The sequence below is a fragment of the Ooceraea biroi genome, chromosome 8 (assembly GCF_003672135.1).
Source record: "Ooceraea biroi isolate clonal line C1 chromosome 8, Obir_v5.4, whole genome shotgun sequence".
NCBI classification, from domain to species: Eukaryota; Metazoa; Arthropoda; class Insecta; order Hymenoptera; family Formicidae; genus Ooceraea; species Ooceraea biroi.
In genome coordinates, this window is record NC_039513.1 from 3,701,796 (window position 1) to 3,716,199 (window position 14,404).

The window sequence follows — 14,404 nt, forward strand, 5'->3', positions numbered from 1 at the left end:
TTGATCAATTAACTAAGCAAAATAATAAAGTTCATTAATTTGCCAGTAGGGCTAGATTATTATGTGAATATCAATCATATTTGTTGCAAAGATAAGGAAAATGATAGAAAATCTTATTAGTTGTCCAATAAAAACACAAAGTAATGTTAACTAACAGTCACACAAATGTAATAAATTGTAATAATACTATTTTTATGATTCCCTAAAATCATGCGTTATGCGCAGCACCTAAGCACGGGTCTGTCTAAACAGAGTCACGTGATCTATACGTATGCCAGGCAGCACATGGTGGGGATTTGTCTCGCGATCTGGCCGCGCCGCACTTTCCCATTGCATGCATCGCAACGCAACAACGTATGTTGCTGCTTCCAACTGCTTCCGACATGGTGATCTTGTTTAGTGTGTGAAATGCTGAACTGCTCATGACTGAGTCTCGCATCTTTGAATTTTGATTAGCATCGTTGATACGTCGATAGAACCGATCGAAGGAAAAATGTCGGATGAAAACAGAGGACCCATCCCGCCCCGCTGGCTCAACTGTCCGCGCAAGTCGATGAAGCTGATCCTAAACAAGTTCCTGGCTTTCAAGACGCCCCTATCGTCGGCCTTCAACAGCCAAGTGCCCGAGGAGTGTCGCTTCAACGTGGACATGCTCTTCGAATACTTGAAGAGTCAGAAATTGAAGTTGGGCCTGTGGATAGACCTGACAAACACGACGAGGTTCTACGACAGGAAAAACGTGGAGGAGCATGGTTGTAAATATTTGAAACTGCAGTGCCGTGGCCACGGCGAGACCCCGTCAGAAGAGCAAACTCGTACCTTCGTGCAGGTCTGCAAGAACTTCATCGCTCACAATCCATTGGAGATCATCGGTGTGCACTGTACTCACGGCTTCAACAGGACTGGCTTTCTCATAATCAGTTATCTAGTGGAAACAGATGGTACCAGTGTTGACGCAGGGCTAGCAGAGTTTGCCATTGCGAGACCACCCGGGATTTACAAGGGTGATTACATACAGGAACTGTACAGGCGATACGACGATGTGGAGGATGTACCAGCTCCTCCGCCAAGACCGTCGTGGTGCTTGGAGTGTGACGATTTAAATATCGAGGACACGGACGAGGGACCAAGTGCAGCAAACGGAAACTGTGACCAAGAAGCACGCGGCAAGAAGAAGAAACGTGAATTCAATAACAAGAATCCAGTGTTTATGGCTGGTATACCTGGCGTTACGCCTATTTTGGACAAGGTGAGACTGTCGGGTATCCAAAAGCGTGTTCAGGAGATCTGTGCATGGGAGTCTACAGGGTTTCCTGGTTCTCAACCTGTGTCCATGGACATTGACAATATCAGACTGTTGCACACGAAGCCGTACAGAGTATCATGGAAGGCAGATGGCACGAGGTTAGCAGTTGGCTAATATATCTGTTAGAAAGAAAGTAAATTTTATAATTTACTTGTCTTTGCTATTTTATTCAGGTATATGATGTTGGTACAAGGGGACAAGGAAGTATACTTTATAGACAGAGATAATAGCGTCTTTGAAGTAAATGGATTGACTTTCCCACATCCACGAGACACAACGCGATGTCTGAGAGACACTCTAATGGATGGCGTACGTTTCATTAACACTTAATTTTTCTTCTAGTGTGATAAGATATTGGAAATACTTCATAAAACTGAGGGAGAATATTTAATTAACAAAAGCTTCAATTTTTCAGGAAATGGTGATTGATAAGGACAAGGACAAAGATATTCCCAGATACTTAGTATATGATGTCATTATGTACGACGGACAGGATGTTAGCAAATTACCGTTCCATCCTGACCGTTATTCCATTATCGAGCACAAGGTAATTGCCGGCAGACTGAAAGCGATGCAGGAGCGACGATTGGTGAAGGAACGAGAGCCCTTCTCAGTACGACTGAAGTACTTCTGGGATGTAACGCTGAGCCGAAATCTATTGGGCGAGAAGTTCGCTAGCCAGCTTTCTCACGAACCGGACGGCCTAATATTTCAGCCCGCTAAGGAGAAGTATTGTACGGGAACGTCGCCGGAGGTTCTAAAATGGAAGCCGCAATCATTGAACTCCGTGGACTTCCGAATGAAGATCGTTACGGAATCGGGCACGGGGATACTGCCGCGGAAGGTCGGTCATCTTTATGTCGGCGGATTGAAGACACCGTATGGCACGATGAAGATCACCAAGCAGCTCAGAGAACTGGACAACGCGATCATCGAGTGCAAATTCGAGAGTGGCCAGTGGATCTTTATGCGCCAGAGAACGGATAAATCGTTTCCCAATTCCCTCAGTACCGCCGAGTCTGTATGCAAGAGCATCGTCAAGCCGGTTACGAAGGAATGGCTCTTGGACTTCATCGATAAGTACAGATTTGTGCAGGATGATTCGGAGCTTATGCCACCACCAAACAAAAGACAATGCAAAAGATAATGCTAGGCACACGTTACACATTATTCATTATACACTAATAAAAGTATGTATAGCCATATCGCGATTTTATAACCAGTTTGCGGCGAATCTTGCGAGGAGACACGTTACATAATGCTTTATATTTGTTTAATGAAAACACTGAATCAATGATGATGGATTTTATGAGATCTCAACCTAACTAAATTTTTTAACATGTTTTAAACCTCATTGTGAGTTTTCAAGAACGATAAAGTGAGCTAGAGATATTAGTAGTTTGCATGCAGCTTTATTTGTTTACGGAAAATAGGAAAATAATAGAAAACAGTGTGCGATGTGATGCAATGATGTATTCGCCAGATCTAAACGTAATTTGCATGTGAGATTATGTGTTGTTGTTAATTGTACATTAAGGTTTGCGTCTTTCCTTAGACCATTTCAATTTATTCTGATGTAAGAAGATAATGTAATATTCAGATACATTGAAATGAACAATTGTTAATAAAAACATTTTGTAATATACTCGTATTTCATTCATCCCACATTATCATCTAATTAATGAAAGATTAGTAAAAGATACTTTGATTAAGATTTTGCGTTTAGTATTTGTGTATAATTTAGTGTTTGTATCAATTATTCATTTTTTATAATAAAATCTCAAATTATTACGTTTTGTATAAGTTACTACAGTTTTGCAATTACTACAATTATAATAAATAATTTATACTTATGTAATAAATACTTGAATTTATATGGAATTTAAAATTTTAAAGACTATCTCAATTTATCGTACTATTTCATATATTGTTATGTTGTAGATCGCACCGTGTTGCTGTGGCACGCAAGAGATTTCACGACAAACGATCGCAAGTCTCTGCGCGTTAACATAGAATTTGATCATGCAACTTTGATACGTTGGTCCCCAGATGGAAAGGCATTCATCATCCACAAAGCAATGGCCAATGTCATCGAAGTATATAAAATCACGAAGAAATCGGACGGTTACATAGCGTCTGCGACAAAAGCATTGGAATTCCCGCGGGTATTGGAATTATATATCTGAGATATTATGTCTTTATATCATTGCAAAGATATTTCCTTATTGCTGTCTACATTCAGTTGAAAAATTTCTTATTACTATAATAGATAAAAATAAATACTAAATAATCTCTTGGCACGTATTTTTAATTTAATATTGCTAAACGCTTATTATGTAACTGTGATATTTTATGAAATACACATTGTACTGTCCGTTCATTGACTTTTCTCTCTCCAGCGTCACACCGAGGATGTTGTCGGAATGGATATCGCGTGTACCGGAAAATACATCATCACATGCAGCAAAGCGAACGATCTTATTATATGGGACTTGAAAGGACAATCCCTAGCGACTGTGGAGATGCACTTGGGATCTACTCATCGCGCGCGTATATCACCCTGTGGTCGATTCGTTGCTGCCTCTGGTAAAAATATGTTTCATCATTAAAGATTTCGATAGATCATGACAGTTAAGAAAGACAGTTAATAAAATCATATTCGTCAGGCTTTACACCGGACGTGAACGTGTGGGAAGTGGTGTTCAGTAAATCCGGAGAGTTCAAACAGGTGTCCAAGGCATTTGACCTTGCCGGACACACGTCTGGAGTTCACGATTTCAGTTTCAATGCTGATAGCAGTCACATGGCTACCGTGTCCAAGGATGGGACTTACCGCTTCTACGATACACAAAGTAACAACGAAAGAAATAGTACGAAAAATGAAACTCTAGTGTATCTTCTAACGTAACATGATGCATTATCCTATTCCAGTCGAGTTCGTAAAGGGAGAAGATCCGCACCTTTTGATGACCGGTAGTTGGGACACCACGACTCCAGCAAGCCTCGTTTTATCCCCGAACGCGGAGGTCCTAGTGATTGCGCATGGATCTTCTGTATCCTTTTATTCCACTGTTACCGGCGTCCTGGATACCACTATAGAAGATATCTTTCTCGGTGATTATACACGCATTCCGGTGCTAAGATTTGCTTACATCACAGATTTGAACTTGACTTGATTTGAACGAACTCTTCAACGTTCTTTGCAGGACCAATAACATGTTTGGCTTTTGACGCTATGGGAGAGTATCTTTTGGTTGCGGGCGACAAACATGTCAATATTTTTCGCAATATCGCCGGGTACCGAACCGCGATAGAGACCGCTAAACGCAAACTGACGCAGAAACAGACGCAAGCGACGAAGGAACGTCTTGAAAAGATGATTCACGATAACAAGGAGTTGCTCACGAAGATGGGAGAGAAATGTCCAGAGTGACGTTAACTCGTTCCTCTGTGTTACTCTACGGCGCACCAAAATAAAGATAAAGATAAAATAAAATTGTTCTCCTTTGGGATCCAATTGCTTTCTATCATGTAAAAATATATGAATTTTTCATATTTTCTGCAAATAAAACTAATTTTCATATGCATAAAACCACCTCTGAACGTTCGATTCTTAACGTTATCTACGAATCCTTCACATTTATATGTGTACATAGATTTATAAAAAAATTTATATTTGTCTTAAGTGAAATCTGAGGATTTGTAAATAACGTTAAGGATAAAACTACTTTTTCATCTTATTCTATTTTTACTCTCCACTTCGTCGGAGGACCACGGTATCTTTATGAAATTTATTACAATATAAACTTATATATTTCAAACAATGCAATACGCCATACAACAAAATAAATAGAATAAAGTGCATTAAAATCATATGCATATCCATTTTCAAAAGTTTTTTTTTACATAGATTGTAATGTACTTTTTTCTTATATGACAAATAAGATATAGCGACAAAATAGAAAATTTCTCGTTTCCCGTTTATCATGAATTTCATTTACGTAAAAGTAACGATACTGTAAATCCGATTGCAAGTGAGTAAATACTAGCTAGCTGTAGGTATGAAATTATATTTGAAGTGTATTTTAAGACTATCTAAGTAAAAATATGATCGCACAATTTGTTATCGGATGCGAACGGTAGCGCAATAATAGGTATACATCGTTTATCGCTACACACATATTACAGATACTATCTAAACAATTTTTATTATTACTTCTGTATTTTTTCACTACCATGTGCCCCAAGGATATAATTACAGTTTTCATAAAATTCGTATAACGTCGACATACACTGTATCGGAACTATTCACGCATTTTTATACTCTTACATTCAGTGTTGTTGTTTCCACTTTCTTCTTCGGAAAAAAGAAAAACGTGGCCTTCTATTAACAAACTACAAAAGATTTCTATATAAGTAACTATGTACAAAATGGTATCCTTGGCATCGTGAGTTGCGAATTGCAAATCTGGGCAATTGAACGTGCGATCGCGTATAGTCACTCACGTTCGAGAACACGTTTTTGTAGTGCGGCTTGGATTAGTATCAGATATTCGGTGGATATACACATAATGAGCGGTATGTCTATTATTTAAGACATTTTGAATTTGCTGTACTTTCTAATCTTAAAGAGAGATTAGGCTATTAGTTTTGTTAACAAAAAAAAACTCATAGACTTGGATTATTTTACTTACTGTACACATCTTTTTGAAAAGAAATGATCAATAAGATGCTTTTGACAGTGTTTGTTTTTGACAATGATTATAATTTTTTGATATCCTGATATAATTTCTTCGATTTCATTATATTTGTGTTTTATATAATCAAATATATTTGACGAACAATTTTCAAATAATTCAAATAATAATTATGCTTGCATTATAAAATTGTCAACAGTGAGATGAGATTTCTCACAAAATTCAATAACAATGCAATAGTACGACTTTATATACTGTACCTTTGAAATTAAATATTGGTGTAACTTTGCATATATCGTAGAATAACATATAGTGCATTAATTATATCTATTATACTAAATTATGCATTATATAAAATTAATTAAAGTTAATTCGAATAACTTTCATTGAGAAATACATAGTCACTTTGAAAAGTAATAACTCGATAACAAGAATGTTATACTTATACGAGCAAATAATAATATTAATTATAGTATTAACGCATTTTCAAACGTACAATAATGACGAATAGTTTTTCAATACGTGGTATATAATGGCAGATCAATGATACTTTAAGAATCGTTTTACATTTATCTTTGTTGGAAAACTTGAAGTAATGAAAAAAAGTTACAACTTAAGCAATAAGAACGTATTTTAACGACGATATAATTTCTTTGTTAGATGTAGTTTCTTCACGCATGCTTTTCTTATCAATAATTGAAGAATTATTATGTGATAATTGAGTGAAAAAAGTTACAAAATGGCATCTTGACCACTTCATGTGAATCTTTCAGTTTCATTTGCTCCGTGTAAATCTTTCGCTAGTTTCATTTGCTTTTTGTTTTACGAATCACTAACGGCACATGCGCGTGAGCACGAAATTAAAAGTAAAATATTTTATTTGCATCAGTGCAATATCTCCTACTATAATAAATAGGTAATGTTACTTATTTCTTCTCCTTCTCTACCTCGGTAATCTCTTTCTTGACAGAAGCTTTATTGTCGGATTTCTTGTCCTTGTCTGCGTCTATGCTAGGTTCTTTTTTCACTTGGACCTTGTTATCTCCCCACCTGGTATCAGTTTTACACTTGTTCTCCGCCTCGGCGCCGTTCATCTCTCCGCCAACTTTTTCATCCTGAATTTCTACTACCTCCACCTTTCTCGTATCACCTTGCATCATTTTCGCTGCTATGTGATACATATTCTTCACCGCAGTTAAGTAACTGTGACAATCCGTCTGCGAGAGATACAATGAAAAGATATTTACAATATTTCTATTCTTATTTGTAGATCTTAGTAGAACAAATGAATGAAAATAAAGTGAGACGAGCATACTCACCGAGACTTTCTTGAACTTTTCTTCTGTATTTCGCAGTTTGTCCTTGTAGATTTTCAAGTCTTCCGAAAGACCCTTAATACTATTGGTTTGCTTCGTGGATTTGTCATTAACTATAGATAACTCATGCTGCAACTCCATCATGCGATCCTCTGTGTCTAATCGTGCCTTCTCAGATCTTTTTAGCTGACTGACAAGTTTCTCTACATCTAACAATGAGCCTTTGTACATAACAATGCCCTCCGGAATTGTTTCTTCATCATTTCTCTCCACGACGCAATCCTCCCTTCGCGCTCTTTTCGAGGGTGGTCCGCTTCCCACGAATACGGGCAACAACTTCTTATTTCCTATAAATGCAATTCGAGATAACATTAGTTTGTTTTTTAATTATTATTAAATATTATTAAATATATTATTAAATATAGCATATGGTTAATATTTATATTAAGCAAACGCGCATAGATGCATTACCGAGGGCAAGCGAGCGCAATATGTCCTCTTCGTTCTCCGCCTTGGCCGATTCACCTTTATCGCTCTCTTTATCGTCCTTTTTCTCGTCCTTTAAATCGTCTTCTTTCGACTTGTCCGTCAATTTGCGATAATGCAGAGAATCCCTCGTAACGACTTTCTGTACTAGTTTTCGTACTTGAGCTCGTGACAAATTCAATCCCAGGGTATAAATGAGTTCCTCGATGTCCTTATCGAATATATATCCGCAATGCGTTTGGTCGAAATACACGAATGACAGCAGAAGATAAGGATCGTGCGTGTACAGTTTCATTTTTCTCTTCTTTCCATCCTTATCCTTGTCCCTTTTACCATCTTTCACGGAATCGTCATCCTGTGATTATAATTAAGTAATTAGAGTATAAATAATTAGAATCCTCGTGTCACAAAATATATAAATGCATCGATACATATTACACAACTCACAAAAATTATTCACTTGTAATTTAATATATTTTTATTAAAAAAAATTGTTTTAAATATGAAACAAAAGAATGGGTCCTTACGTCAGATTCATCTTCTTCATCGTCCTCCTCATCATCATTCTTCTCCTTTTCTCTGTCTTTGTCGTCCATTTTACTTCTTGCATCTTTCTCATCCTTTTTATCTTTGGCTTCTTCTCGTTTTTTATCGTCCCGTTTTTCGTCCTTCTTACTGGACTTTTTCTCATCTTCCTTCCTCTTATCGTCTTTCTTGTCATCTTTCTTATCCTTTTTCTTATCTTCGTCCTTCTCCTTGGTCTTCTCAGGGAGATTGGATAACCCGCGGTAAATACGGAAGCCGAAATCTCGCATCAACATTTCGTTGAACAGTTCAGCAAAGAGGGATACTTCGAAAGAATGTTCCTACATGGAAAAAAATGTATACAAGTGGTCAGCTTTTCTAAAACTAAAAAGCTAACTAAAATAATTTCGAAATGAGAAAATACCTTGGTATCTTCCGGTCTGTAATCCAATAACACGCTCAAAGACATGACTGTACAGTCGAATTTTCCACTTTTGGCCATTCTAGAAGGATGGACGATAATGTGTGACGAATCCGGCAAGGTATACCTCTTCTCAAGTACAGCACGTTCTCGTTCATACAGTTTTCTTTTATCTTCATCATGCTGCAAACGAATGGATATTTATATTTAACTTTATATCCCATAGTGCAATAAGAATATGCAGCATATTTTATATTTATTACTCACGTCTCGGAACTTTTTATCATCCTCCTCCTTCGACGGTGGCGAGACGTCTTCCTCGTTTTCGTCTGCCTCGTCTTGCCTACCTTCCTCTTTGGCCTGCTCGGATTTTACAGCCTTCAAGAGTCTCGCCAGCAATTGCGACTTCAAACCTTTCGAGCTCAAACTACGAGCTACCAGTTCTTGACGCAACTCGTTCACCTGTGTCAGGGATAATGCATAGATTTGAATTCGAAGAAGAAACCGTAGAGAAACTTACTTTCTCCTCGCGTATCGCATTAATTAATTAATATACTAACGTTCATCGATTTCGGATCCAACTCGGAATAGTGCGTAGGATCCTTCTTCTCGGGCATAGTATCGTCCTGAAAGAAGAAAAGGCACGTAAGTGAGACAGAAGTAAGAAAGCTATAGAGAAAACTACAAAACAGAAGCAGCCCCTATAACGAAACGAAACCACTCCCTCTTCATTCTTTCATCACTCTCTACTTTTTTCAACACTCTCTCACATTGTAACGATATACACATATATCTTCATTCACCGACGACCGTCAAGTATGACTCAAGTAACTGCTAGAATCTCATACGTGTCCTGGCTCTGGTGTCTGTGTGATCGGTAGGTCATGGATAATATCAATAATGTTGTAGTAGTATATAACGATAATCAAATGAAACTTTTGAATGATTTTTCAATGTAGGTGAAGGTTTCAGGAAAGGGAATGGCTCAGCTGCGCTCTTCTCCGAGCTAGGCTTGCTTGCTTCTCTTGTTAATACAATGTGATACTCTGCCATTGGCTAAGGGAGCGATACATTACCCGTCGATCCTCGTTTGCGACATTTTAAAAGCGTTTCAACAGAATTCTTGTTAACTTACACATACAATAATAAAAATAGCGGTCTTAATATAAGTCGTGAGATATGTACACCCGGAATTTGTTTCATTGAGAGTCGAGCATAATACGGTGCTTAAAGTTTTGCGACATCGTAAAAAAGGAAAGAGACTTGTTCCATAAAATAAGATATCTTACTTTACGGAAATAGTCAAATCCATTAGACATGAAATTTCAACGAAACATCTAATCATTCACTAAAGGTACTTGCTTTTTGGATAATTACCGTTGCCTATCGTACCTGTACGTTAGTACAGGGTAAATTGTAAGCTTTTCTTTGAACCGACAGTGAGTGTGATCTACATGTTGCAGAAAAAGAACGGAGGTGAAACATACAGTGAGTCCGATAGATTACCCTACCCAATAGGATCGATGGACAAGTACAGCCTATTGAAAATCCAGTTTAGTAATGGGGGGAAAAACTGTGGCACGAAGATATATATAAATATATGTAATAAAAAGATATAAAAGTAATATGGGATGATCTGGCAGTGCCTTTTGATCAGCGACGGCAGCCTCATCGGTCTCATTGGCAGCATCCAAATCGTCGGGATTAGAGGCGGCACGCAGCAACTTTCGCTCCAGTTGTTTCTTATAGCTGAGTTGCAACCCGTCCCATTCCAATCTGGTAGACACACAGCTCCAAACATCTGGGAGAAATAGTATGACGGTTTCAACGCGAGAGGGTACCACTCGCCCGGACTTGTGGGTCGTTTCTGCGCGTCTGTAGTAGAGCTCCAGGAAGCGGTACCTGTGCCGCAAGGAAAAACAATACCCAAACGTCAACGTCAACGTTAATGCCGCTTAGCTTTGCCTTATATGCTAAGTGTTCGCTCGCTTGTTCGTAAAGCCCACGCACTGCATACAAAGCCACGTACAGGCGCACAACGTAGAGACCATTTCAGAAAGAGAAAGCACAACTTAGTGGGGTCACAATTATATAATAATAGAACAATAGTGATGATTTATCTGCCGCGCGACTGCTCGTATACCGTCGTCGATGGGGGTGTGCTCGAAACCGGGGTCCAGTGCAGCAATCTCCAACGGTCGCTCATGTTTCGAACGAATACGTACCTCCACTGCAGAGATCGGGCTACAATCTTAGCTTATCAAGTCAGAGAACTGGTATATAAAAAGTTACTCCCCGTCGTGATCGTGTGTCACCTATCGGATAGTACATCGTAACGCCACAGATGTTCTATACCCTGCCTGTCTTTTTGAATGACTCGTGCGTTTTTTTACGATATAATTCTACAGGTATGGTCCTAAATAATAATAAAAAAAAGAATACGATGGAATTTTTTCAGACGGAAACTTCCACAATTGTGACCTTTGGTACTCGTTTGCAAAATGATATCGTCGAGATGCGAAATGTACGGAGTAATCAATCGGGCAGAAAGGTTCAAAGTGATATCACATTGCTCTTAGCAACGAATCGGGGCTTTAAAAAAAGCTGTCTATAAAAAGAGTGCTCTTTCAGGAAACGTACATTTAATAAAAAAAAAAAAAAACAAAAAAAAGAGAGGATAATGCTACTTGAAAAAGCGTACCACTGAGTGCAGCTGGATAAATCTATGCCCGTAAGTGCTTTACAGGTTCGTACGGCGGTCCTGATCAATACGGACGGGTCCTTTTCAGGATTGGGCCCGTCTAACGAGGGACTCCACGGTCCACCTATGGCCATTGTCTCGTTTTTGCCTCGTAAGCCTACTAAGAAATTTATAAGGCGCGTAGGATGAACATAATCGCGATCCGGATCCCTGTCTTCAGAAACGCCACAACACCTTTTGTATATCTCTTCCATGGCGGGCATAGATATGAGCATGACCTAAAAACAATTCAGACGCATTTAGTACGCAAAGTAATTTTAATACGCATTCGTGTATGTATGCATGTACGTATATGCGCCAATGTGATCGCGTTACGTGTGTGTGTATATATATCGGCGCACTCATTGAAATTGCAAATCGCTCCTTTCTCTCTCTCTCGTGCAATATCAACACGATCCAACGCAACATAATTCCTTGCAACAGACCTTTGCAGAGAACAGATAATCAGCATCCGAGGGCTCTAGTACTGCCGTATTTTCGTAACACGGATCGACGTCTTTATGCATAACATGGAAGGAGCACGGTTTATTAAGAGTAAATGGCATATGCGGCGGAAAGGCATCGACCCATCTGAAGTTAGTGGAAAAGAAGTCGCTAGGAATGTACATATTTTGATAGCGTCTCCTTATTTCAAGAACATCTGCTTCAGGCCTGTGATAATAAGCAGCAATAAAACTTTGTCAGTTTTACGTTTTACGTCCGCCGCGTAAGACGGATGAATTGTACTTACAAATCGAGTGCGATTTTCGGTATTTGCACCATGTAACGTGGCACGACCCTCGTGCGCCGACGAGGTCTCGGCGATTTGCTCCTTCTGGTCCTTGACGGGCTACGATCCTCCTTTTTCTCGCGCTCTCTTATCCGTTCTTCACGGCGTCTCTTTCTCTCTATCTCCTCATCGTCGTTTCTACGCTCGCGGGGAGACCTTTCTCTTACTCTGCCAACCTTGTTACGATTGCTGGTAGTATTGGAATTTGGTGTGCTTGTCGTGAACCTACTAATAACATAAAGTTTCGTTAATAACATGTTGCATCCTCAAAGATGCAATTGTTTACTAAAATGTAGTGTCTCCTATAATTTTTTTTCTAATTATTCAATTGAAATGTCGGATTTAAATATTTGTATAGTCGGATAATCGGATTCAAGTGGAACAAGTATTTGGATAATTAAATATTCAAAATTCAAGCTTGTAAATTCTATAATAAAAAAAGAAACATATTACAAGGTTGCTTCACCTGTTGTTAGGATTTTCTGTGGGCGGAGGTACAGCATTATAAGTGCCTGACGTCCTGTTCGGCTGTTGTTGCTGCTGCTGCTGCTGCTGTTGGCGGTTAGGTTGGTTACTTTGTTGAGTGTTTGCATTGTTGCTGCTATTACCCATAGGGAGTACTTGTATTCTAGTAGCATTCCATTTGAACGGCATGGAAGGATTGTATGACGCTTCTACAAGTACGCGATCTCCCACTACAGGATTGGATCCTTTTACGCACGCACTGTATGGAAAAGATTTACTGAGAGAGAAATAAAATGCAAAAATCAAAGCACAAAATCTTGTTCTTTAATTTGTAAACTTACCTAGTTTGAAAAAATACGTCTTCGTCTACAAAGCCGAAGTTGTCATGTACTTTGGTAACAGTGCCAGTAAAAACTCTCTGCTTTGTCGACGATGAAGGTATATTCTGTTGCACCTGTTGTGGAACACCAGCTACGGAAGGTTGAAAAGCGTTTGTGTTCAATGCTCGTGGTGTCGGATAAGAAACTGTAGCCACCTGGGGATATAATTGTCCAGCTATGCCCGATGGTAAATTGGAACCAAGGGTTGCCATCGATGCCATAGTGATATTTGGCTGTAACGAGCATCGAGTCGTTCATGGAGCATGGATCGTGTAACAATCGCTTCAATTCTCAATATGCAATCCTACATGTAATACCTGCTGTAATCCCAAGCTCTGCTGATAAACTTGTTGAGTCTGCTGTTGGTACTGTACCATGGGCTGTCCACCGATACCGCCCATGGCTTGACCCAGCATTTGCTGCTGGATATTTTGTATACCTTGACCTTTCAAAAACATGGTCAGGGGTCATTATGCGGCTTAAGCATTATTCACACTGCTGATATTTACATAGTAACATGTAACGGCATTAAAAAAGATGGAATACTCCGATTTATGTCGACCACTCGCTGACTATCGAGACGCTAAATTTTCCTCAAGAGATCAAAGCTTCGCAAGATGCAATCGATAACGCGTGAAAATGTTGAAAGACAACGGGGACAAGGGTAGAGACAGCGAACATTCCATCGGATGTCATTCTATTTCGGACGTGTCCGAGTACAGTGTCCATTGCTTCAAAGGTCATCGGGCGTCGAGAGCGAATCTCGCACGATCGCAAGCGTACGTCGTGAACGCGACGATATTACGCGCGCCGAGCTTGCATAACGGTGCGAATTTGCACGGATCGCAAATCGCTCGTGTAATCCAGCCGAAAGCAGAATGAAATTTGGCAACATCGTCACTGCACACGGGACGACGGGACGATTTGCTCGTCGTTTGGCTGCCTTGAAGAAAATAAAACACGTTTACACTCACCTGCATTGCGAACCCACGGTGGATTCTTGCCGCCACCGAACGGTGACAAGTTGCTCATTCTGCAAGCGTGCGGGCCAATTCGTCAGGTCAGCTGTGTGTGTGTAAACGCGACGACGGATCTGATGAACACTCGCGCTCAGCGTCCTTCATTCGGGCGCCATGTTTTTCGGGCATAGTACGTGAATCAAATTGGCGTTCTGATCGCGGGCTCAATTGAGCATCCATGTCGAACCTTATTTATTGCTAGGTTCCGGTTTTTTGAATTTGCCGAAATTCGCGCGGATTCAGTCATGGAATACGCCAG

At 39.5% G+C, this 14,404-nt stretch overlaps 2 protein-coding genes across 5 annotated transcripts; one reads left to right on the forward strand and one right to left on the reverse strand.

The window, feature by feature from the left end:
* The first annotated feature begins 278 nt into the window (after positions 1-278).
* LOC105274823 (mRNA-capping enzyme) lies at positions 279-4,898 on the forward strand. Its single transcript, XM_026971965.1, has 9 exons — positions 279-1,404; positions 1,480-1,615; positions 1,722-2,442; positions 2,844-2,849; positions 3,248-3,471; positions 3,706-3,892; positions 3,973-4,158; positions 4,238-4,420; positions 4,513-4,898. Exons 1-9 carry the CDS (start codon positions 494-496, stop codon positions 4,737-4,739), a joined length of 2,781 nt encoding a protein of 926 aa, XP_026827766.1. The 5' UTR covers positions 279-493; the 3' UTR covers positions 4,740-4,898.
* A 198-nt stretch (positions 4,899-5,096) lies between these two features.
* LOC105274820 (cell division cycle and apoptosis regulator protein 1) lies at positions 5,097-14,276 on the reverse strand. Of its 4 annotated transcripts, none has more exons than XM_026971962.1 (15): positions 14,101-14,276; positions 13,444-13,571; positions 13,088-13,359; positions 12,748-13,023; positions 12,243-12,506; positions 11,938-12,163; positions 11,453-11,730; positions 10,398-10,653; positions 9,312-9,377; positions 9,019-9,213; positions 8,755-8,934; positions 8,333-8,671; positions 7,791-8,160; positions 7,323-7,666; positions 5,097-7,220 (listed from the first exon to the last, which is right to left on the reverse strand). In XM_026971962.1, exons 1-15 carry the CDS (start codon positions 14,156-14,158, stop codon positions 6,930-6,932), a joined length of 3,543 nt encoding a protein of 1,180 aa, XP_026827763.1. In that variant the 5' UTR covers positions 14,159-14,276; the 3' UTR covers positions 5,097-6,929. The 4 variants fall into 4 exon arrangements, with proteins under 4 accessions (XP_026827763.1, XP_026827762.1, XP_026827765.1 ...); XM_026971961.1 differs by having other exon boundaries at positions 12,243-12,509; XM_026971964.1 differs by having other exon boundaries at positions 6,930-7,220; positions 12,748-13,005; positions 14,101-14,158.
* Positions 14,277-14,404: the final 128 nt, after the last annotated feature.